Genomic DNA, 25346 nt, shown 5'->3' with positions numbered 1-25346 from the left:
ATGAAGAAATTCATGGAGGCCATTTTTCAGAGAATCTTTAATGAATAAAAAAAGGTTTGATTTTGTGTTATATAATATCTCATATTCTACATGAAAAAACAAGAAAGTTAGAAATGGATAGTGTGAAAAGCGCATTTAACACAAAGCTGAAAACAAAAAGAAATATGTAACTTATATGGGAAAAACATGGCAACAATTACGTTGAACTGGCCTAATACAGATTATAGTCAACCCATATGATTTATAAAATAACATCTCAAAATTATATTAAAATGCAAAATTCAATTCAATTAATTGCCACGTATTAATCGACATTCATTCACAGTTGATGTCCAGGTTTGCATACACATTCAACGTTCTCTGAATAAAAACAGCTGGAAATGAAAGGTTAGAGCGGGAAAACAGAATTCCCTTCCTTCCGGCTCTGTTACTTGTTGTTCCTCTACTTTACCGCTAGATGTCCCCACAACCCTGACCGCAGCCCTGCTCTCACCTGAGAGCGCGCCCGGCCTCCTCCAGGTGGGAGCTGCAGGTCGACGGCAACTTCTCTTACTTCCCCCTCTGCGGTCCACTCGAGCGTCCGTCGACAAGCAGCACTGACGGTGGTGGGAGAAGTCAGTCTAGTCTACATCGGGGAGGAAAGAAAAAACGACCCGTACTCGCAAACAAATCCAGACTCCAGTCGCTTCCTGAAGTGCCTTTCACGGAAATGGTTTACCTGAAGTTTTCCTTCGGACGCTGAAAGTTTGGAGTTGGTGAGGAAGGACGCGACTGGGAGACGCTTCAAATGGAGAGAGGGTGAATTAATCCATCTGGATCATAAAAGTTCATCAAGGTAGTAGTAACCGTTTTCTTCTGTTTTCTTTTGGGACTTACTTTTGACAGAAAACTGACAAAAAAGTAATTTAATTCCTCCGTTAAAGCCTCATAAGTCCTGCTCTGGCGTGGTTAATAAGGAAAATATAGTTTGTTCTTTAAAATGTTTTTACCTTAAAATGACAGAATGACTGAATCGACTTTTAAGGATTCCCAAGCTGTTGTCTGATTAGTGAACTACAATATGCAATATATAAAAGAATGAAGAGGTTCAGGCTTTAAAATAAAGAAAATAGTCCCTGTGTGTGTTTTACGGTGTAATCAGATAAAGTGGGGTGCAAATGGATGACAAGAGATCCAGGTTGTGTATAGGTATGCATGGAAAACTAGGTGTGGGAGATTTGCTTAGCTTGGCCTTGAGGGATCCGAGGCAAGAGGTAATTTAAGACCTGTAGTGCTTGTCTCAGCATATGACAATGAAGACTATTGTGTTTTTTCCTCGTCACTGACCCAGCAGCAAATGACTGCAGCATGGTGCTCTGACACTTGGTTTCATTTATGCCAATCAATGCCAGTCTCTGATCTTATATATACCCACTGCTTGTTTATTAACCTGACGGAGATAACAGGACCACCTCTCTTATGGGTCTCCCTCTCTCTCTGTTTATCTGTCGTCTCTCCTGCACTTTGGACTGGAATCCCCAAATCCAAACTTTTCTGAAAACTGCAGCATTTCCAACGATCAAGGGTTGATGGCCAGTGAGTTTTCCATTTTTTTCCCAGCTCCATGGCTTCAGGTTCACCTCTTGTACCCTCTGGTAGGTGAGGCTGAGACACAGCCATTTGTTTAGAAAGGGTGTGTTGCGTACCGGTGCTCCTTCTTCGCCAGCCTGCCAAGCCAGGGCTTGTACCCATGGAGATGATAGGTGTGTTATGTAAGCGTTAGCAGAGTCTGGTGGAGTTTCACAGAGGAGCTCAAGGTAGAGGCGGAATGATAACACGGAGGCAGTCAGAGATGAGGGATGGACACAAGGAAGTCACTGGAAAGACAGATTCAAAGTGCATCCTACATTTGGGACATGGTGCGGCCGAGTAGGTTTAAACTTTTCTGTGATTTGCTGTCTGACGGCAACGAAGTGGCAGCTCAGTGGGGCAAAGGGGAAAGCAGCATGAGGAACAGTTGGTGTTGTAAAGGACTGATGAGTGGGACACATTGTGCTGTTAATCACATGGATCAGCTGATGATTAACTCATCAACACTTGTGATAAATCCAATCAATACCTGTTTGGGCCATTAAGGCATGATGGACTGCCCATTTCTGATTTTTCTAATTCATCCTAGACTCTTTCTTTTCTTGCCTTTCTTCACATAAACTCTGGTCCAAACTTTCTTTTTTATTCCCACACTACATTATTCTGCGACTGCTGTCCATTCAGGCGATTGTGTGACAACAGATTGCGTTTTTGTTTTGACTGGGGTAGAGCAGAGACACTGAAGTGCCAGGATGTATTTTTAAACTCCAATGTCCATCTGTGTTTGCCTTTGCTGCAAGCCGGTCACCGCGGCTGCACAAAACTTTCTTTTTCACCCCTGAGCGACCTGTCAGTTCAGGGGTCTTAAGCTCCACAGAGGCTACAGTCCAGACTTAGACCCCTGGCAACCCCTGGAAGCAAAGCAAACAACTTCTACTGCCAGAGGAAAGCAATGTGCATACGTTTTCTGTCCTGTTTTTGGAAAGAAACAAAGAAGTTATCAAGGGAAACTGAGACGGTTAACTCAAATGGTGACATTAGACCGAGCACATGTCTCTGTGAATTATTAAAAAATGTAATGAAACATACTTACTCAAATCAAAATGTTTTGTACATTTATATCACGTACGTGCACTTCTACTGTTGACAGAGACAGTATCTCAAAGATAAAGTACTACAAAGTAGTGTTAGGACTATTAGTCAGTTGATTGATTAGTCCACAGAAAGTTAATCAGCAATTCTTTCCTTAATCAATTAGTCATTTAAGTGATTTGGACTGATTATCACGGAATTTGAAGATGCCCCTTTGGACTAGGGGGATTTTCACACTGGGATTTTCACACTGACAAATAGATCAATCAAGTGAAGAATCATAGCAGATTGATAGTTAATAAAAATCATATAGCCCTCAATAGGAACATGTTAGACACTGCATGTCATATTAACACCTTTAATGCAATTGGCTTCAGATTTTATGTTCTGATATGTATCAACACAGATGGCAAATAATCGAAACACTAATGTCAAAATCTTAATATCACCTGTATGTGTAAATATATGTTGTTTCATACTTTGATGCATCACGTGCTCTGTAAAATAAGAATCTGTCCTTCGTAGAGGTCACATCTTGTGATTCCCCTCTTAAAAAGCTACACAGTGAACAATTGTCTTGGCCAGTGCACACAACCCCATGTTATAATCTTATCTGAAAATGACTCTCATGTGCCAGCTATTAAACTTTTTTTTTGTAATGGCTTGGTCTCCTAGGCCACTGTATGGGGTAGGGGGGACGGGGGGGGGGGGGGGGGGGGGGGGGGTGAAAGAAGCAGATCTGGAGTGAAGAGTTCCTATGTCGGTAATTATCAATCTCTCAGGAATGCAGCCGCTGCTCTTACCAGACAAGCTGCTGCATGGCTACAGCGGCCTCGCAGTGTGCCAACTTGAATTTTCCCTTCTGCGCGCGCACACACACACACACACACACACACACACACACACACACACACACACACACACACACACACACACACACACACACACACACACACACACACACACACACAGCATCTATAACGTCAGTTACACAGCAGTAGTTTATTTGTGCCATTATTGTCTTAGGTGTTGTATACTTTTATCACTGGCATTACCTACATGGTCTTTTTCTCAAACTGCATCCTTTCTGCAGCAGGCAAATGGAACCGCATAATGTCAGTAAGAGCTCGCTTTTCTGTCCCGAGTCCTTTGCCACTGTGTGTTTCAGGGGTGCCCAACTCCGGTCCTGGAGAGCCCCTGTCCTGCATGATTTAGGTTTCTCCCTGCTCTAACACACCTGATTCGAACGATTTTCAAACCTGTGACAAGCTTCAGTTGCTTGATAACGAGCACATCATTAGAATCAGGTGTGTAAGAGCAGGGAGAAACCTAAAACACCCATCCAAATAGTGAGATTGTTTTATTGTGAGCTATTTGGTCTCATTTCTTCTTGTAATAATTCCCTTAAGATGGGAAATCTTCCATTGATGCCTGATGACTCCACTAAGCCCTTGTGAAACGCTCTCCTCCGTCATTTTAGAAACCATCTGTTGAGTTGAGTATTTCCAGTTTGTGTCATAGTGGCGTTCTCATCCATCACGTACATTTCTTGAACATTGAGTGCTTGAGCACGAGTGCTGAGCTGTAGCCCAGACAGGTTTGCATAAGTTTGTTCTTGAGTAGCAGTGCTCTGCCTTGTTTGATAGTGCTTAGAGAAGACAGCCAACGCCCTGATTGATGCCTGCAGGTGCCGCACAGTAACACCAGTTTTTACATTGCTGAACACATGCTGTTTAGTTACAGAGTCACTTTAAGTGTGGTTAAAAAACTGTTAATGTCCAAACTGGCTACTGGTTACTGGTAAGCATATTACGATGACCTCAGACGAAATCTGAAACATCCTGTTTTTTCCCCCAAAAAGGAGTATATTAACCTTGTTAATCTGTTATTCAACCACATTTAGTCTGACCTTAACCTCTCATCATGTGTGGATGTGAACGGCCTTCTCGTTCAACTGAGCTAGTCCTAATTCAAACAATGATGGCTGCCTGTATCGCTGCCACTCCCTCTTGGCTTTGCCTTATCCCTGTGAGCCATCGGAGGCCGGAGCTTCCCTGTGTGACTCACCAGTCACACTTACATTTCCTGGAGACCCTCCCTCGTCGCTGCCCCCGAAATTCACATTGTTCATATTTGCCAGTCAACAAGGGTGTGAATACACTTGAGGATAAAGTAAAGTATTGTGAGGTAAACAAAGGTTTAATTACAGTTGCAGAGTTGCTGTACCCTCCAGTTGGAGTTTCCTAAGCAGTCTAACTCTGAATCTCTTTGATTAAATAGTATTTCAACCTACGCAATTCTTTACCACGCGGGTGCTGTTTGTCACATACAATAATGCAATGGATGTCAGAAAATATTCACCATCATCTGGAATTTTTTCAAAGTGTTTATTGTTCTCTGAATTGTCTAGTGGAGTAAATCCCTAAACAAATACTGAAACTTATTTGCAAATCCTCTGTTGAGGGTGTGTACATGCACCTGAAGTAGTTTTCAAATATAACAAGCGCTGGCTTTAGGGCTGGACAATATGGTAAAATCTATAATTTCATATCCCAGTAATATATATATATACATCACGATATAGCATGTTTTCTGGTTATTCAATAAATAAATGGTCTATATGAAATAAAGACATGGGTTTGTATACTTCTGGTTGAAAAATGTGTGTAAATATACATATACAGTATATTGCATTATATCCATCAGTTTGTCAGAATAAAAGGAACAGTAGAGCCCAGTGGATGTTTGGTATATTCATGGATTTGAGTTTCGATTTGCACAGTCAGATATGCTACTGTGCTTTGCTCGAGGCAAAGCAGGTGGCAGTGTTTGGTTTTGCTTGAAGTCTATTGGCCCTGTGGATAGGAGACCCACATTTCCTCTGGAATTTATGTCCTCAAGCGCCACTCCAGGACATATAGTTGTCAATAAACGTCATTGCCCGATAAAGTCTTGCACTCTATTTCATGACAGTGTGTAAACTATTATCAGCCCTCATTCTCATTGCTGTCAATGTTGGATATTTAGTCAGGGCTGCAGGTATTGACACTGTGTTGAGGTTTGCTGTGTTTGAGCAGTATCTCCTGTTCAATGTGAAAGCCTGACGTCTTTTGTGAAGGATAAGTAAACAGCATGTTAGGACACATGCCTGCTCCAGCAGGACTGGAGCTGGGCTGGGAAACCACAGCGGGTTTAGTGTGTGTGTGTGTGTGAGTGAGAGTAAGGGAGAGAGACAGAGCGAGACAGACAGTGAACACACACCTTTTTTTGTTTGTAAATCACCTTAAAGCGTATGACTTGATCATCATCTTTCTGATAATATGATACATCCTAATGTGGTGTAGTAATGCGAAATAGAGATAGTGATTTGAAGAAAGAGGATTGTGACAGTTTATATATATATATACTCACTTAATATATATTCACTTAAAGGACACCCCACTGTGTACGTCACCTTGTTACATTTGTTTGCAAAACTGAAAATTGTGGGTTGTTATGCGTAACCACAGCAACTTGAGGCATGAGTCAGCTCCTTATCATCGGTCTGCTGGGTGGTCCTCCCCCGTGTCCAACAGCTCTTACCATTACTCTTGTCTCTCTGTGATGGAAATAATACGAGGAACTGTTGCACTCAGAGCAGCCTGTGGGCTATAAATGAATGAACCAGCCCCCACTCCTCCAGAGCAAGACGTCTGATTATTGGCGACTGTAGCCAATACAGATGCACGGATGTTAGTCATGCCCAAATGACTGTAATTTGGAGCAGCAGAAACACGGGGCTTAGTGCAGGGAGAGGCCTCGTACTTTTCTCCCGATGAAGATGGATGCTCCCTCCTGTTATTGGCCTTTCACTAAACACTCACTCCTCATGTCTGCGCCATATAGTGCCACACCAGATGTGCAGCAAGGGATAACAACTTGAGCTGGGCTACATTAAAGTAACAAATTACTTCAAAAACACCCACATATGTATAAAGTTTAGAGAAGCATTCAAGTACTTCAAGTATTCATCTTAAGCCTCTCTTATGGAGCTGCATACCTGTCTGAGCAGGACAGAACCAGATTTAACTCTTTTTAGCCATGCTAGCAGCATTGTTGAGTCTGAAATAAACTAGTGGATGGTTTGTAGTTTGTTCAATAGTTTTTATACCTTTTTAATGACCAAGTAACCTAAATTCCGATCAGCTTTTTTGTTTAGTGCTAGTTTGCTAATGTTAGCATGCTAATATGCTAAATTAAGACGGCAAACATGTTAGCTTGGTTATTATCAACATGCTAACATGCTTACTGGTAATTAAGACAGCAAACATTGTACCTACATGTTAGCTTGATTATTATCAACATGCTAACATGCTTACTGGTAATTAAGACGGCAAACATTGTACCTACATGTTAGCTTGATTATTATCAACATGCTAACATGCTTAATTAAGACGACAAACATTGTACCTACATGTTAGCTTGATTATTATCAACATGCTAACATGCATAATTAAGATGGCAAGCATGGTACCTACATGTTAGCATGGTTATTGTGAACATGTTAGCATGCTTACATGCTTAATTAAGGTAGTAAACATGGTAAATGCACGTTATATTCTGAACATGTTAGCATGCTGTAAAGACCAACGCCTGCCGTGGAATTAGTTACCTAACTAAAACTATTGAAGTCCAACACAATCCTGAAATAAATGAGAACATTCAGTTTTTGTGAAAACAGTTGAGTGATAAAGTTTATTTATGATCAATGTAGAGTATTTAAGGCATCTGGTTTTAAAAAGTGCACATCTGCTTGAAAACTTTCCAGTGGTACACCCACACCAGAGCCCTCTATCTCCCCCTCTGCATGACACAGAGCTTTGATGACGAGAAGCAGTTTGGAAAAGTCACATTTGTAAGTCTCTGTGAACATGACATAGGTTTCTGTGGTTTGGCTTCACGTCTCATTGGGAGCAGGGAAGTATTCCTATGAACTGTGAAAGATGGTCGTATTGCTCACACATTGCTCCTGCAAAAATTTGCCTGCTGTGTTTTTCATGCGTGACCGTGAAGCAACATATCAGCCAAAAACTTCACATGAACTTTCTCGACAACAAATCATTCAGGGGTGCAATTTTCTCTCGATCTGACTCCACTCCCACCTTCCTCCCGTCTTTGTGTGCTTATTGACAAGCTGCGGATCCTGTCATCTTAAGTGCTCACTGCTACTTTTAGCTTGTGATTTGGAAATAAGTAGCTAATAACGTGCGCAGCTGGAAGAAGCCCAGGTTAAGCTTCGGATCCCCAGGAGCAAGGCTGGGAAACCTGCCTCAAAGAACAAGTAGTTCAGCAAGGTGAAGGGGTGGAGGAAGTCGATGAGCTCATTCTACTAAAGGAAAAAAAAGATGGAGGAAGACAATGAAAATCAACAAAGTGTGCAAAACAGAATTTACACTGATATATGAATGGATACTCTTCATAAGAAACGCCTCGAAGCACATTGGTGGCATTGGTTTCTTTCTTTTTAAAAAAAGGAACTTTGTTGAATTATTTTAACCATGGTTCTTACAACCTCCTTCCAACAAACATAGGCCTACAGCTTGATGTGTAAGAAGGTATACATCCATAGACTGTTTATTTCTCTCTTCTCCAGGTCTTCCTAGTGTGCCGTTGTGTCTGTGTGTACAAGCGCAGGAGCCTTACGGGTGCGGCTTTGTGAATTATGACTCCATGTTATGGAATGAAGGGAGCGGTGCCAGTGCTTTCTTTGCAGACCTGTGAAGGTTGGTTTAGAGGCAGGAGGGGGTCTGTGACGGCTGAGTGTGCGGGTTGAATGAGCAGTGCCCACGGAGACGCACTAACACAAACAGACATACACAACAAATGGGGTTATCTAGAGAATACAACATTGCAACAATGGACACTTGTTTGTATGCTGTATTTATTTGCAGATTTTTATACACTTTACTGACAAACATTTTCCAAAGCATACTGTAAGACTTAACTTATGGAAACAGGAATGGAAAAATGAGCTGTGTTGATGGGATATCAAACCTGGAAGGCAGACAGTAATCAGATACAGTAATTGTTGGAAGAACAGTGAATTTGACAGCTTCCGTAGTTAAAAAGATTCCTTTGCCAACTCTCAAATACCGGATGTTGTGATTTTCTTGAACAGAACAGTCAGGTTGGTTTTCATAACAGCCCCTGCACACGATGACAGGGTCATTTTGATAAGTAAAAAGAGTCTTTTTTTTGACAAAATTCACTGTGAAGGATTACCTAAAGCATGTTTAAAGTCAAGTAAGTTGATTTTAATACTGTACTGGCAAAAATAAATAAAATTAAAACCAGCGGATGCCACTAATGTTAGAAATCAATCAAAAAAATGCATGGTCCTTCGATTGTTCTCTCTCTCACAGTGCCAGTGCATGTAGTGTTTTGATGATGACTAACATTTCTGTCTCCCCTCTCTTTTTGGTTTTTCAGGGCGTAGCTCCAGTGTGAGGTGTTATGTCAAACCGTGACTCGCTGGGGTTCGGGGACCTGATCCCCCAGGATGTGGTAGATATTTTTGCCCAGGAGAAGCACGGCAAAAGGGGCCGGAAGAAGCGCAGTCATTCCCTCGGCCGGGCACTGGGCTGGCTGAAGCGCAAGAAGAGGAAGGATCTCCATGTTAAAGGCCTGGGTCTCGGTCCTGCACTCGACTTGGCTTTGGATGGGCACCCTGCTGGGCAGCAGGGTGGACACAAGGGAGGACAGAAGTCAGGAAGGCAGGCTCATCCACAAGGTAACGGTCATGGTAAGAGCCTACAGGATGCTCAGTGGCTAGTTTATCCTCTTTAATATTTTATAGGTATGTTGGTAGCTGTTATTTGACAACATTTTATAAAAAAAGAACAGAAACTATTTGACACAGTATACCGTAGATGTGGTTATTGATTAGGCTTTCCTCTACTAATTTCATTAATAACGCGATGAGAGGGTGCTTGGCTTACCACCTTGACATTTTTCGGGGGAAACTCTGAGATGTATATCACCATAAAATGATGAAGACGAAGTGAAGTAATTCTTTGCAAATGTTCTAAAAACCCACCAGTGCAGCTCGGTAATGTATTGCACCTTAACAGGGAGCTTTATTATAAGACACTTAAAGACATTTCTACTTAGAGGAGGTTAACTAAGACCAGTATGGATACGGTCCTGGGAACCAGTTGAATATGCTGCTCCGTGACTCCCAGGCATGTGTTTGTTCACTGGAGAGATGTTTGAACAAACTGACTTCCTACTTGCCTTCTGACCTTCAGCTCGCTTTGTTTGCCGTGAAAAGAAATCTCTGTCTGTCCTGTTCTGTGATACCATCACCTAACTTACCTGGTCTTCAGGTTACGTGGAGGGAGAAGTGCTGCACTGTGGTTTGCTTCCCAACAGGGCACGCATGGATGTGGACGTTGTATCTTATTTGAACCTTCTTGCAGCCACACATGCACACATACACGGTCAACAACAACAATCCAGCTCACGCACAAACACAATATTCACACACTCCCAAGGAAATTGTAGCAACTCAGTTTTCCCAGAGCTGTTTGGGGTCTTGTTGGAGCTTGCACATGTGCATTCGTATGTCAGCATGCCCAACTATACCAGTCCTGTTTTCACTGTGAACGAACAGTTCATGAAGTACGAACTTTAGTTTTACACCATCATTAATCACTTATCTTGACGCTGTCAGACCTGAAACCTTGTTCTAGCTGGCTTAGGCAAAAGAAAGCACATTGTGTGTGCTTTTCTATTTTTGCCTGTGTATTTTCCATGTGGAGGCCCAGAGCTTGTAGTTCAGCTGGCAGGATGTCTGAGGGGATTCAAACACCGTTTTTACACAGTCAAACTATAACCACAACATCGGGTGGATATGTACATGTTTTCATAGACAAACGCTTGCATGCGTATATAAACTGCGAAGCACTGTCAACAGCAGTGTGGGGCAAAGAGTTTTGTAAGGGAAAGTAAACTGTGAAGACAGATAAGATATTTCTCCTCTGCCAAGGTCGGCTTTGAGGCTACCTCCCACATTTCTGTTTCTCTTACATGAGAAGGAATTAGCATATTTATGGATTTTTTTAAAGATTGGAACCAACGTTTTACCATTGTTGCGATTGCAGCTGCAATTATTTTAATCTATATATTGCCTTAACGTAATAGGCCTTATGAGGTTGCAGAAATATATCACCAGTGTGAACAATTGAGTTTGATTTATGTTGCCAGGTATTAACATATGCAGCTATTGAGCCCCCAGCAGTCAACATGTTGTGTGTTGCATGTGTTGCTGGCAAAACCTCCCCAGATGCTTCCTCTGATTGGACAAGGAGATCTGCAATTCCCCAAATGCATCCAGAGGAGGTTTATTGCAGGATCAGGATGTGGTACAATGCAAAACACTTGCCAAGATAATTGAATACCTTCAGCTGATTCCCTGATGATGATCTGTATTGATGTCCGAGGGGCCTCCTGCCCACTAAATGCCTTGTATGGCAGGCACAGTGCCAGTTAATTAAAAGCCATGCCAGGACCATTACAGTGAGGGAGGAACAAGGGGTTCTGTTTTTCCTGACCCCTTCACTCCCACTGTTGCTCCTAGTGCTGAAACACTGGCCCCACAGAGGACCAAATGTATATTTTGATAACAGCTTGATTGTTAAAATGAATTAAATGTTCCATAGCTTCTGAACTGGGAGTATTTGCTGCTTTTATTTCTCATATATGAGGACTGTAAAGTGAATATCTTTAACATAAAAAAATTAAGCAATTCGATAGGATTACCTTGTGCTTTAGGAGAATATACCAATTATTACTCAGTTAATTGAGATCAATCAGCAGATTCATCAATAATGAAAATACTCAATAATATTCCAACCGACTATTCAAAATGTTACATTTGACCCATCAATACAATATCCTGACCCACCAGATGTTTATTTTTTTTGCCTGGAACCATCGGGAAGTATTTGGAAAAGGGAAGGCACTATCAAAACAATTAAAAATAATTGACCAACTTGACCAAAATGCGTCTGTAGTACCACACGTCAAAAACTGGGACTGACGTGATAGTTGTAATCTTGATTACATACTTTGATCAGATATTTCGGCCGCTGACAAAGTAACCTGCTATTAAGACATCAGACAATTTAATCTCCCAGCATTAATGCTTTTCAGTTTCAATTAAGATGATAATGCCAGTTGATGTAGATTCTGTGTTAGGGTTACATCCAAACCCTGTATGGGGTCATCTTACCCTTTGCTCTTGTAAACAAGGCTCACGGAGTTTGAACAGATAGGGAACTGCACAGGTTTTTGAGTGATAAACTCTGGCCTCATGGACCCTTCAGTGTGGTAAACCCAACGTCCTCTGTGTTTGCCTCGACAATGTTTCATCCCGAGCCAAAAAGCCCAGATTATCTGTCATCACATGATAATTTGCTTCCATTTGTCTAATTCCTTACACTATTAATGTTCGTCTTTGTGTACCTGTTGGACAGTGATCTATGTCCCGGTCGTTCTGTCAGATTACTCGATCCTGTGTAAAACTAGACACTGGGCCTCCCTTATGCAACTGTTGCCTCTCAGATCCTGTCTTGGCTTCATAATGGGTTTGCAGAGGAATGTCCTCCATTTGGGTAAATGGAAATAAGGTGAAGGGATGACTGATAAGGTCACACTGTCCTACCAATGTATGTTCAAAAGGTCACCTGCTCGCCTAAAACACTCCCTCAGAGATTCCTCACATTCCTGAGCTTTTTAAAGATATTTCTTTAATGAGGCCAGAAATAGAGAGGCTCTTTGTGTGTGTTGGACATACATGCCAGGTGACTGATAATATCAGCCTTTTTTATTTGACTTTTGTTGAAATTTTCAATGTCTGAAATTTGTTATAGACACTAAAAAATGTTAAAGCCTAAGTGTATTTATCTGTTGCTTTACTGTATTTTTGTGAGTTTATCCTGTGGTGTGAAACCCTGCGAGTTCAAGGTGACGTGTGAAGTGTTTGGATACCGGTAAACCAGTGCCAGTTGCCAGTACAGAAACAGTTGCATACAATATTTGCAGAATTAACGGGTTCATCGTCAGGTTAGTTTTGTGTGAAATTTGATGGATTGTATACAAGGCAGATTTCATTCTAGCATAAATTGTGAAAGTGTTTTCATGGAAAGTAGAGCTCCACATTTCAACTTTGGGATTTTCAATAATAGAGAAGATGATGGAAGACTTGCAACACATTTAGGGAAGTGAAAGAAGACAAGGGCACAAGTTCCTTTGGGATTTTTTTAACAACACTATCAGGCTAACCATTGAAAACTATCTAACTTCCTTTTGATATTGTTTACAACACTGTAGTTTTAAGTGTTCTCTAGTTATTCTAATTGTGTTATGATGACACAATTACAAAGGCAGGAGAACCGGTTTGAGAAAACTGACATGTAGTAGAGTTTCGCTTTATGCCTCTCATGGCGGAAAGTAATCAACCAGTCAGTCCGGGAGGCGTATGCCTCTTTATGTGAAAAACACTTTTTTTCATGAGCTTTTCTAGATTAAAATGTCGGTGTGGTTAATTTTCTTATGTACTTTAAGGTACTTTTAGTCTCTTTTGTATATAAAATATCTGAAAATGAAGCTGACGCAACATATGCCCACACCTGCTAAAGTGTTATGTGAGAATCAAGCTCATGCTGACATCGTGGGAATGTCTGTAAATGAGGATTTGTCTATATCTGGATCTGTATAGTAAACAGTTGCATAAATGCTTGTTTAGAATCACAGGGTTTTATGGGCATTTACTTGAATTTTATTTCAATAGGTGAAGAGTCACCACACCCGAATGGCTCAAGCTCATATTTAGGTCACTATAATGCTAAGTGAAGTTTACTATGTGCCAGTTTGCCCTCTAGTCCCAACTGAATAATGCGCTCCAGTTTCATTTCATCAAGTTCCTTCCATTCTTCGCAGCCCTCTAATGTTTGCCGCCAGTGTTACTGAACTAAGAAGGACGGCCAAAAAGCAACAGTTATTATTTATGCAATCATGCATTGTTTCATTGTCAAGATGTGCAGATATGTTGCTGTGGCTTTGCACCAGCTGCACAGGCTATTGTCACGAAAGGAAAATGTTTGCCAACACTCGGAAAGTTTTATGAGTCACCAGTCATGACTTTTGTAGTCAATTGAGGCCGTTTTTAGGCAATGGGGCTTACTGTACAGGGTAGAAGATAGCTTTGTTGGTTTTACCTCAGTAGTGGAGCAGAGTTTAATAAAAGTGCACACAGTGTTGGTTATTCATGTTCTCCTCTCCAAGAACACTCTGTTCTTCGGGTTGCATTCAAGGACTGCAGCTGTGATAAGCCTGCCCTGCTTGTAGCCTATATAATAGAGGGGCATTGTTCTGTTATTATTATTTCATTCATCCCGAAGATTTAAAATGCAATGTAATCAAGTGTTTACACCTATATGAAGGTGACTAGGAGTAGCTGTATGAGCTAAATGCTAATGTTAGCATGCTGACATGCTCGCAATAAAAATGTTGACATGCTAAGGCACCATTTACCACCTAATTGCAGTGTGTTAACATGCTAACATTAGTGCTAAAGACAGCCGAGGCTGATGGGAATGTCATGAGTTTTGCAGGTAGACTGAACATTTGTGGTAATTCATCCAATACTTATGGAGATGTTTAAGTCTGGACCAAATTGTTGGACCGACTGCTAACCCGCTGACATGGCTAAAAATATTGTAGCAGTTTCTTTAAATGTTATTTTATACTCTAAAGTAGTAGTTCCTTTCCATGAATTGTGATTGAACTTACTCTTATCAACTTGCTAAGAATTGAACATCTAGTCCAATATTTGTGTCTCTTGTTTTATTTCCTAGAATCACAGCTCTCTCTTGACTTTTAAACTGTGAAGTGACAGAAGGAGGCTGTTGGGTTGTTGAGGATGTAAACTGATGTAACAAGATTGCATTGTGGTGCAAAAAACGTGGCCACATGCAAAATAAGTGTGAATTTGTGTGCCGCCTAATAGTTTATATCTGGAGGTATGTGATAAATACAGTGTTGCCTGACAGTGAATAAGAGAGTAACCCTGCGTGCCAGATGATACAGGCGTATCCGTTACCTGGATTGTTGTCCTTGTCAAACCATGCTTCATTCTTCCTTTCTTTCAGCTGAGATGTTTATATTTAATTCATTGAAAACCAAGAGCGTGATGGTCAATAATGCACACAAGCCTTGACCAGGATGTGTCCAGTAGCTGCAGAGCGACTGTACATCCTTGCTTTTAGAGAAAGCGTGAGCCTCCAGCCTTTTCCCACCGTCATCATTGTGCGTTCATTTGGGTTTGGGCTGATTAAAGAAGCTTAGGCACCTGGCAGACGTAACCGCCATGAGCTGAAGAGAATAATGTCTCTGCATGGCTGTCTGCCTCGCGGTGCAAAACAAGAGAGAGGGGCAAGTTGAGGCAGGGATGTTAGGTGTGTGTGGGGTATTTGTATCTGTTTCATTCCCATGAAGCGGTTTTAGAAAATGTCGCATCACGTCAGCGGGAGTTTTTATGTGTGGCGAAAAGCTAAAGCGGGCGTCTCAAACTGTTGCAACCTGAAGGGAGGTTTACATTCTACGATTAAAATAAAATAACATGTCTTTTACTTGCTAGAATTTTATTCCATTTATTTTAATTGTTAAATTACTATGCTCTGATTTTGAAGCCTTGCTACATTTTAATGAAAAATCTAAATTGGTTAAAAAACGATAGATTTCTGTTACCTCTTGAGTAATTTCTTGGCATTTCTTTCTAAATGGGTTCACAGATCTAATCTAAAATAGGTAATCACAGTTAACATGTAAGAAGTATTGTCATGGTAGCATATCATAAACAGTCCTAACCGCCGTCTGTGTATCACTGGTTGTAATTTGTTTACAGAAGCTGATGACGCAACATGTCTCCTGAACTCATCTGTCTCTGTTTACTGCCAGAGAATCCATATTTTACCAAAACAAACTTGCCACCAGATGTTTGCTCATTTAAAATGGTCTGCTTTAAATCCACCATTATTCACATTCATGAATTCACTCATAAATTGTAATCATGGAGCTGTTTTTTTTCTTTATTTACTGGACGCTGAAGTCCGGTACTTGCGTGAACTGTGCCACATCCAGTAGATTTAGTCCGTTTATCCAAATCCGAGATGTAAACATCCGTTTTGGGTTCATAGATAATCACTCTCGGCCATACCTCCGGCTTCAGTGACAGATGGTGTTTCTAATATGTCAGTGATTCATTTGGACACAATTACAATGTGATCATAGAACCAGTGATAATTTGAGCCACTCATTAACATGCAGCTGTGCCCCACCCATCACTCCAGGCCTCTCCAGTCAAGTGTGTGCTGTACCACAATAACCGGATAAGTGTTGTCCTAGACTGACTTCACTCTGCGCATGCATATCAACTATCTGTTTACATCTATAGATCGAAGCCTCCACTTAAGCAGAGGATCATGTTCAAATGGTAGACTTGTTCTACTTCTAAGAAACCCATGTGTGCCTAGTAACACATGGGATTCTTTCTCTTTGTAAACTGCTTTTGTCTTGAGTCACTCGGTAGGATCACAACCATGGGAATGTTTTCCATTTGTTCAGATGGCATGCATTCCATGTCATGTCTGCTCAGCACACCAGGAAGTGAACAAACCCCTAAGCTGAGGTGTCCTAAATAGAAAACAAATAGAAAACTAAAATTAAGAAATGTTCTCGACAACAGAAATTTGACTCAGAAACAAAGTTTAAAAAAAAGTGTTAAATGCTTCTCAACAACATAAAATGAATCTCTAGATAGCAACTTTTGATTACCTCAGTAATTAAAGATCTTTTGTGATCCTCCTTTATTGCGGCACAGTAACACATCTAATGTAATGCTACTGGGAACAATCGGGAACATTTCCTCACATGTGTGACCATGTGCTGTGGAGCTGCAGGCCTCTTTTTAAACATGTTTTTAGTTTTGTTTTAGGATTAGATTCTTTGTATTCACTTACTCCCCCTTGTGGCAAAACAATAAAGTTATAGGTCCCATAATGACGTCTGACAAAGTAAATACTTTTGCTGTGTTATTAGAGTTCTACAGTGAAAATGGTGATGAAACAAAGCAGTGAAGTGTTATTTATCAACCGTGCTAAAGCTGTGACCCGTGTGTGTGAGCCCTTGTACCTCAAATCCCTGACAACAGCTTTCTCTTCCCTTCAATGTTTACATGTATGATCTCGGTTTGATATGTCCTCTGACTGACCAATCCGGGGCGAGTGTGCCTGCAGATGGGGAGCAACAGTGGGATGCTTGGTATCTTGTTGGGCAGCGAGTGGGGGAGACAGTAGAGAGGGAATGGCAGGAATTAGGCTGCTGAGGATTAGTGTCTGAGCTCTGATTGTCTATTGGCTGTAGAAACCTTCAGCGCTCTGCATGGACCTGAACTGTCAACAACAACTTCATCAAAACAAGACTTCATCTTTCCAGGGTGTTATTTGAACCGACGGGCTGAAGCTTTAATCTAATTCTTGATCATCTTTCTTTGACCCGACTTGAGTATAGTTTTGTGTACTTTTGGATTACTTCACCAGAAACCATGGTGGTGCTTCTGACTAATAACTCTCATTACGACTGCTTTCCAACTCTGTTCAGGAGGAAAGGTGAGTGAAGCAGCACAGTTGTTTGAATTTACGAGACAACAGATGCGATTTTGTTTTTTTTACTCAATCCAACTGCTCCTGCCTTGATTGTTAGAACTGCTATTCAAGTATGACAGGGACAGGCTGGATCAACTGGCTCGCCAGGGACAGGCAGTAAAGTAATTGGAGTGTGGTCATTAACTGTCGCTGTGGACCATAAAAACTACCGTCACTAATGTTTACTCCCCTGCTGTTTAATGTGCTGTGATTTAGTCTCACTTTAGCAACTACTACTTATTCTAAACAGCAGGGAAATAAAATGTTTTGACATATTTATAGATAATTTCTCATTAGGAGCACCTCTAATATACGTAAAAGTAATAATAGTGATCACTGAGCACATGGCTGCCGAGGCTAATTCCAGCGTGGTCTTACCACGACAGTTGTGTACAGTAGGTGGCTAAATGTGGAGAAGCTGCCAGCATTACATAAAACTGACTTAGCAGCGCTGTGATCTCGGACTGTGTCCTGGAAGCATGAGGGCACCAAATGGATCACAGAGTTCAGTCCCAAGCCAGCTTATATGAAGTATTTTAAAAAGTTAATGAAGAGATTGAACTGATGTAGTTTGGATGCAACAAGATTTGACATGAATTGAATTGGTGTCCTTCTCACTGACATTGCAACATTTAATTAGTTAATGACTCTTACTAATTAAATGATGCTTAGGCTATAATAAGAAAATGCGCAACACCTATTTCTGTTGGTAGATTTTTGATGTGATTATCCCTTCTTAAAAGTCAGAAGGGTCACTTGAGTCAGTCACTTGAGTTTAATCCTGCATGAGTAGAGGGAACAAGTTCAGCCTTTTTCATTTGCACACTCATGTAATTAACTCTCAAACATCTTTCTGTGCTGAAATGTGCCCAACAGACACCTGAATGCTCTCATCCTGTCCGTATGGACCCCTCATCTACTGTAACAGTAACACAAAGATTTAAGTTGATCGAGACTGATGCCCTCTTCCCTCTCTCTTCTTCAAGCTGTCACGAAGCGAGATGATGAAGACAAGACTCCGGCACCCCCGTTGTTACAGGAGAATGTGTTCATCGAGGCCAGCAGGCCCAAGTATCTGGAGAACCTTCACTCTGAGGCCCTGGAGGGATTGAAAATGATGCAGCAGGAAGGTACAAAGCACTCTAGTGATTCAGCCTTACATCTGTGCAGTAAATTAGAGGTGTGCCACGCCAACATGTTGACAACTGTCTGCATATTGCTCAAGAGGGTGTGTACCAGAGGATATAAAACATTCCTAAGAATTGTAAATGTAATTTAAATATTGCTCTCGTTGCAGAAACCAACAATGGTGTGGATTTCCAGGACAATGAAAGCACAATTGTAAGTGAGGCATCGCACCCCAAATTGCAGTTTCTTGTTGCACTTACAGAAAATGCACAGTTCACATGTACATATACAAATTTTGAACCAAAAATTTTCTTTTGCCAGTCGACAATGACGGCCCACACCGACGGGGAAGCTGGAGGGTTTATGACGGACAGTACCATTGCTGACACATCTTCTGTCGTCTCTGTACAATCATCTGTGTCCACAAGATCTTCCCGCTCCGGACTCACCAGACAAGGTAACTTTACCGCTATTTACTTCCCATTTTGGTCGTTATCCAAAGTATTCACACACATCAAATCATTTAATGGGTGAGTTGAACATATTGTCTTCACTTGAAATTGAGTCGTTATGATCAATGATTTTCTCATGTTTCTGCACAGAATCAACATTCAGGCCCTTGAACTCTGGGAAGAAGTCAGAAAAGACCAAGACAAGGAGAAGACACAGGAAGACTGTTGGGGGTATCCCACAGCATGTTCAGAAAGAACTAGGTATGCAGCTCATCATTTAAACGCATCGCTTACATAAGGCATCTGCATAGGCTATTATTTAAATTGCATGAGCTACATTCGGAAAATATCATGGTATTAAATATGGTTATGTTACTGTCTTCTAAATAGATGGTGGATCATTTCTTTGCATGTCCATTTCCTTAATTATTAATATGAACTTCTCCCGTCTTCTCTCAGGCCTGGACAGAGTGGATTGGTCACTGACTCAGAGGTTAGATGAGGAACGGGGTTATAATGGTGAAACTGACGACAGCCTCAGCCCTGGAGGGCCACAAAAGGGAGCCAGTGCCAGCCTTTGGAACATGAATGCCAACTCTCCCTTAAACAAAGAACAACTTGAGCAGCTTGGGTCCACCCATGCTGGTCATAGGGATGACCTGGCCCTGCTGCACCGTCTTGGCCCTGATTTTTCAGGTGGGCAGAAGCCTCTGTCCTTTGCCGTTTCCTGGACTGCCAACAGTCTACAGCAGGAGCCACCCAGCCCTGTCATATCCATGTCACCCCAGGCCGCCTACATGTCCAAAATCATTCCCAATGCTGTGTTGCCACCCTCCATCGAGGTGGTGGAAATTAGCCGTGGACGGAGCCGCAACAGCGTCCGTACAGTCAGCAAGACCAGCCTGCTGGTGGCCAGTCCGTCCCTCTCCCGTGCTTCCTCCAGAACCACTTCATCCAGAGCCTCCAACATCACCTCCGCCTCCCGCCACCACCCTCCAAATGTGTCCGACAGCTCTTGTTGGAGCAACTCTGAGTCCTCGGAGACCTTGGTATCTGACTCCTCTACCATCTCCAGGAGCAGTACCCCCAGTCAGAAGAGGTCACAGGATGGAGATGCCACTGCTAGAGAGGACAAACTCAGTATTCACTCCTCTATCAGCAAGGGGTCAAAATGCACCTCCAATGGCAAGCTCATAAAGGGAGACGAGGTTAGAAAAGAAGGGCCGTTTGCACGTAGCCTATCCATCATGAAACCCAAGAGGGCTCCTCCTCCTCCAAGCCGCTCCTATTCCCTTCACAATAAGATGAAGCGACGTTCACGTGATCTGGCAGAGTTTAGGGTCCACTCAAGGGAATCCCCTCTCCATAACCTCTCAGCCTCTGGTGAGGAAAATGAAAAAAACAAATCAGGATCTTCTCCTGTGCCTTCCAGACCCATAGACAGCCCTGGATACAATGCTGACACCAGTTCTCTGGAGGACTCTACAGGTTCTGTGTCATTCAGTCCCCAAAGATACCAGCTGCAAGCACTAATGGCAGAGGAAACGGTTTCCAAAAATGCTTCACAAGAGAAACAGAATCCACCTCAGAGCAAAATAATGTCCCCATCCAGTGGCTACTCTAGCCAAGAAGGCACATCCACACAGGTTTCTAAACAGCCCCACAAGACCGGCATCTTAGCAAAGCTTCAAAGGTTATTTCCAGGGTCCAATCCTACTGCTTCAACTGCTTCTGCTCTCCCGAAGCCACAGGGTCATAATCGTGACACCTCAGACGGTACGGTCATTGTAAGCCCTTCTGTAAGAGCCTTGAGAGAACTCTTCAATATCCCTCCGCCACCAAAAGTCCATGCCCCTCCACCCCCTCCTCCAGAGGTATGGGCTCACAGCAAGCGTACGTTTGAGCTGCTGCTCGGACCCCCAGCACCTGATAACCTTCAGGCCATCATAAAGAGGAATCCAAAGGACAGGAGACAACAGAGGCAGTCTCCTTCTGCATCTACAGAGAGCTCGGTGAAAAGCTTAGCGATTGAAAGAAAACTCAAGAATGCGGCTGTAACAGTGGAGTCCGTTAATGGATCCCAACATTTGCTGGAGACAAAGAAAGTAGAAGAAAGTGGGATTTTGAGTGCAGAGATTCCCAAAGAGAATGATGACAGACTGGCTGAACAGGATGGGGTTCTGAAAGGAAATAGTAAAGTGACAGAAAGAGTTGAGAAAGTAAGAGTCAATGACATGATAAATGAGATGTTAGTGAAGGCTGCAGAGAAACGTGAAGGAAGGCTGGAAGCAGTGAGAGAAGAAGAAGAAGCCAAAAAGACAGCCACACAAGCTACAGAGGTAAAGACTTACATGGGTGCGTTACCTGCCATTTCATCATTACACATTTCTCCATCTCCCACTCCTCCCCTGGTGCACCACCCTCCCCAAGCTCCCACCGAACAAACCACAACAGTGGCCTCTGTCACATCAGTAGTTGTTGTGTCTCCCGAGTCGTCCTGGCCCCCACCTCCACCACTGACACAAGTGGGCCTCAATGGGCCCGATGAGCTTGATTTGCCACTTCCGCCTCCCCCAATGTTTGGTCGGGTGGGGTTAGTTGGACCCGTTCAGGTGCCACCAGAGAGGCCTCCTCCTGTTACAACTACGTCTGTTATATCTGTGGTGAAAACGGAATGTGTTCGGGTGGCCACAGAGGCTGAACCACAGAAGCCCAGTACATCCCAGAGTATCCCACCTCCGCCAACATATACAGCTCCCCCTCCACCAGTTAAAGTAGTCTACTCTCCCGCTACTAAGGAAGTATATCGTCTACCAACACTTAAAGAGGTTTCTCCTCCTCCACCACCGCCTAAAGAAGTTTCTCTTCCACCACCTATGGAGGTTCCTCCTCCTCCACCACCTCCACCACCACCGAAAGAGGTTTTTCCTCCTCCACCCCTTAAAGAAGTTTCTCCTGTGAGGCCAAAAGAGTCCTCTCCTCCTCTGGTTCAAGAGTCTCCCTGTCCACTTATTAAAGAGGACTCCGTCACACTGGTAACAGTGGCATCTCCATCACCAGTTAAAGAGGCCCCCCCTCCATTGGTTATCGAGGTCGCCCTTCTGCCTCCTATAGAGGTCTCCACTCTGTCCACTGGAAAGGATTCTCCCCCATCTTCAGAAGAGAATGCCTGTCAATCTTCTGAAGAGGTGACAACGGTTAGTAAACTCACTCCACCACAAAGTATTCCAGCTCCGCCACCCCTACCGCCACAACCCAAGTCATCAGAGCAGGAGATTGATCTTCCACAAGAGAGCATCCCATCCGAATCTGAAACTAACCCTGTCTCATCTAACAGTATTCTCGCTCCCCCTCAGAGTATCCCCCCTCCGGCTCCCATACAGCCTCTCCTCCAACCACAGGTTGTACCCCAGAACACTGATGGTCCAGCCACCCAGGAGCCCTCCCCTTCACTACCATCTGAAGTCTCTCTCCCACAAGCACTTGAAAACTCTCCACCAGAAAAGGCTCAAGAACCTGCTCCCTCTCCACCTGTAAACATACCTTTACCACCACCCTTACCTGTGCTGGGTCTTGCCAGCATTAAGGACCAGCCTAGTCCTGCAAGCAAAGAAAACCAAACCCTGGACCTGACCAGTGACCCAGTGGTACAGGAGGAACCTACTCCTATTGTCACCACCTCCCTTCTGCAGATGGTGAAGCTGCGTTCAGTCAATAGCAGCCCAGAGCCTCCTAAAGCTCAGGAGCCGCCAGAAGCCGAGGTCACGATGAGGAAGCAGAAGCCCACCAACCCTATCCCAACCTCATCAGCCAGTGGGGAGGTTCCTCAGAAGCCCATCAGAAAGTCTCTGATCATCATCTCTCCCACACCCGCCTCTCCACCACCCACCTCTCCACCACCCACCTCACCATCTGCCATAGTTATCGCCCAACCCGCTCAGCTTAAGTCCCAGTCTGTTTTGGTTCCACCTGCATCTTCATCCATAGCCGTCGTATCCCCTACAAAAAAGTCTCCCCCAGCTATGAACACCTCTCCTTCCATGAACCTACAGGAGGCCATCCGCCTGAGGACTGCAGCCAGATCAAAAGCCGGCCCTCCATCTCGCCTCAGCTTGCCCTCCCCAACATCACCAATAGACCTTCATAAGTCCCCTTCCAGCACAGCAAGCTTCATCTTCTCCAAGAGCCACAAGAAGGTGGTGATCGAGACCAAGGCGGCACCGGAGACCATGGCAACCGTACAGAAGAAGCTGGAGGTCTCCTCTGTAACAAAGGACGTCAAGGTGCCACCGCCTGTTGCAAAGAAACCCAAAACGAAGGGTAAAGAGACTGAGGCCAGTGAAGGGACGGAGCAAACTGCAGGACAGGAAGCACTGCAAGAAAGTGTCATGGGTAAGTTTATAAATTATGAATCAAACACATCCGAGTTGGACTTGAAATAATGAACAAGACTAAGAGTCTACACGGTCACGCCACAGCTCTGAGGGTATACTTCGGCACAGCAGTTCTTTGAACTAAATCCTAATGTCAGCATGCTAAAATGCTCAAAATAGCAATGCCAACATGCTGGAATTTAGGCCTCCATATCATTTTCAGAAAAACTGTTCATGCTGGCTCCCAATTTGTTATTCATGTAATTGTAATTCCATCCATTATCTGTAGCCGCCTATCTTATCCAGGGTTGCAGCGGCCTGGAGTCAATCCTGGCGGAAATAGGGCGAAGGCAGGGTACACCCTGGACAGGTCTAATCCCAACTCAGAGATCATCTAAATAAATTACAGTAATGGAATCAATTCATGTAATTTAGATTAGTTTGTTTGTACCTGGTTTCAATTGTTAACAAATATGTAACAACCCCATAGAAGCTAATATAGTCGATTTCAATGAAGTGACTACAGGGTGAGCAGTGGTGTTAGCTATGGCGGAATAATGTAGGAACATTTGAGGTGGGATCAAAGGGATGTTTTCCTTTTCTTTCAATTCGCCGGACATTGCATGAATGCAGTTTAAGCAGGTTTAATGTTCACCATGTAAGTTTGCATGCTAATGTTTGCTAATCAGTACTATCCCTGAAGTATGGCATTTACCAAAGTATTGAATAAATTAAAGAGAGGTTAAAGTGATTAAAAGGAATTCTGAACGCAAAATTGGCAATGACCATCCATCCAATAGCTGAGATATTTCACTCTGGACTAATCAACCTACATTGTCATCCCTGGAGAAGAAAAGAAAAAAAGAATCCATTTGTATTGAGTACAACTCTTCTAAAAATCCATTAAATTAACTCTGCCTAAATTCTCCATCCCTAGATGCTGCAGAGAAACCGAATGGAACAGCAGGTACTGTTGAAGGAGGAGGGACCTCATAGGCATGATTGTAAAGACTGAAGGAGACCTGCTGAAGGACTTACCAACAACACTGAATTTGCTGCAAGTTGGCGTTTTCTGTGGGAGACAAGAAACTGGATTTGGATTGGATTTAAAAATCCCTTAACTTTGATGTTAATGGTGTGGGTCTTAATTAATTAATACTCATTTTGTGTTTAACTACAAGTGAATACAGTATATTTTCTTTTGCCAGAGGGTCTTCTGCGCTTTACTGTTGCAAAGGATGGGAATACACTGCCCTCTAGTGTCAAACAGTGATTGTACCATTTATGTCCTGCTGAATCAGATCTTTAAGGGTACTTGGAACAATGGGACTTGTGGTTGCTCATTTGTAAATATAGCACCCATTTAACATATCCAGTAATGATGGATCTGTGGTACAAAGGTCTGATCTGAATTTCCACACCAATTATATTTTATAAAAGAATATTAATTATCTTAAGTTATTTTTTCCTGTATTCATGTTCAGAGTCTCTACAGACAGAATGTCTTCTTTGCAATGTTGTTACACCCTGATATCATTTAAATCAAGTTTGTTTGGCTAGTTCTTAAGTTTCCAATTTTTTTTCAAGATTCCCATGTACAATTTATGATTCGAAGCTCTATGTGCATGACCATTAATGTCACAGAAACAATGAGCTTGTAAAGCAATAAGTCATTTTCTGCTGCTTTTAGTTACTGATAATGGAGACATTACCTTTCCTCAGTTACTGCTCAAGCATTTGGGATATTTGTGTGAACTATAATATATTTAAAACACTAAATGTAATAAATCATTTAAAATGGAAAGAATAAAGATTTATGGACAGATCAAAAAGTCACATTGACTGAGCAGCATCCTTTTTCTAATTTTCCTGTTGTCTGTTATTCACGGGTGTATTTTCCAGTCTTCTCTTCTTGAGTCTGTACGATGCAAACAAGTGTCATTTTTGACTAATAAATCATATCACAAGTCTTAACTGATCGAATAAAA

At 42.6% G+C, this 25346-nt stretch overlaps 1 protein-coding gene across 3 annotated transcripts; it reads left to right on the top strand.

The window, feature by feature from the left end:
* The first annotated feature begins 567 nt into the window (after window positions 1-567).
* LOC311016099 (uncharacterized protein) lies at window positions 568-25346 on the top strand. 3 transcript variants are annotated; one of them, XM_084013591.1, is made up of 9 exons: window positions 568-835; window positions 9130-9442; window positions 18392-18535; window positions 18703-18746; window positions 18855-18990; window positions 19136-19246; window positions 19445-21813; window positions 21868-23377; window positions 24296-25346. In XM_084013591.1, the coding sequence occupies exons 2-9, from the start codon at window positions 9154-9156 to the stop codon at window positions 24352-24354; spliced, it is 4662 nt and encodes a 1553-aa protein (XP_083869717.1). In that variant the 5' UTR covers window positions 568-835; window positions 9130-9153; the 3' UTR covers window positions 24355-25346. The 3 variants fall into 3 exon arrangements, with proteins under 3 accessions (XP_083869717.1, XP_083869716.1, XP_083869715.1); XM_084013590.1 differs by having other exon boundaries at window positions 9130-9430; window positions 19445-23377; XM_084013589.1 differs by having other exon boundaries at window positions 19445-23377.

Source organism: Eutrigla gurnardus, assembly GCF_963514095.1.
Source record: "Eutrigla gurnardus genome assembly, chromosome: 7".
NCBI classification, from domain to species: domain Eukaryota; kingdom Metazoa; phylum Chordata; class Actinopteri; order Perciformes; family Triglidae; genus Eutrigla; species Eutrigla gurnardus.
The sequence above is the reverse complement of the archived record's forward strand: the minus strand, read 5'-3'. Positions and strand labels throughout refer to the sequence as shown.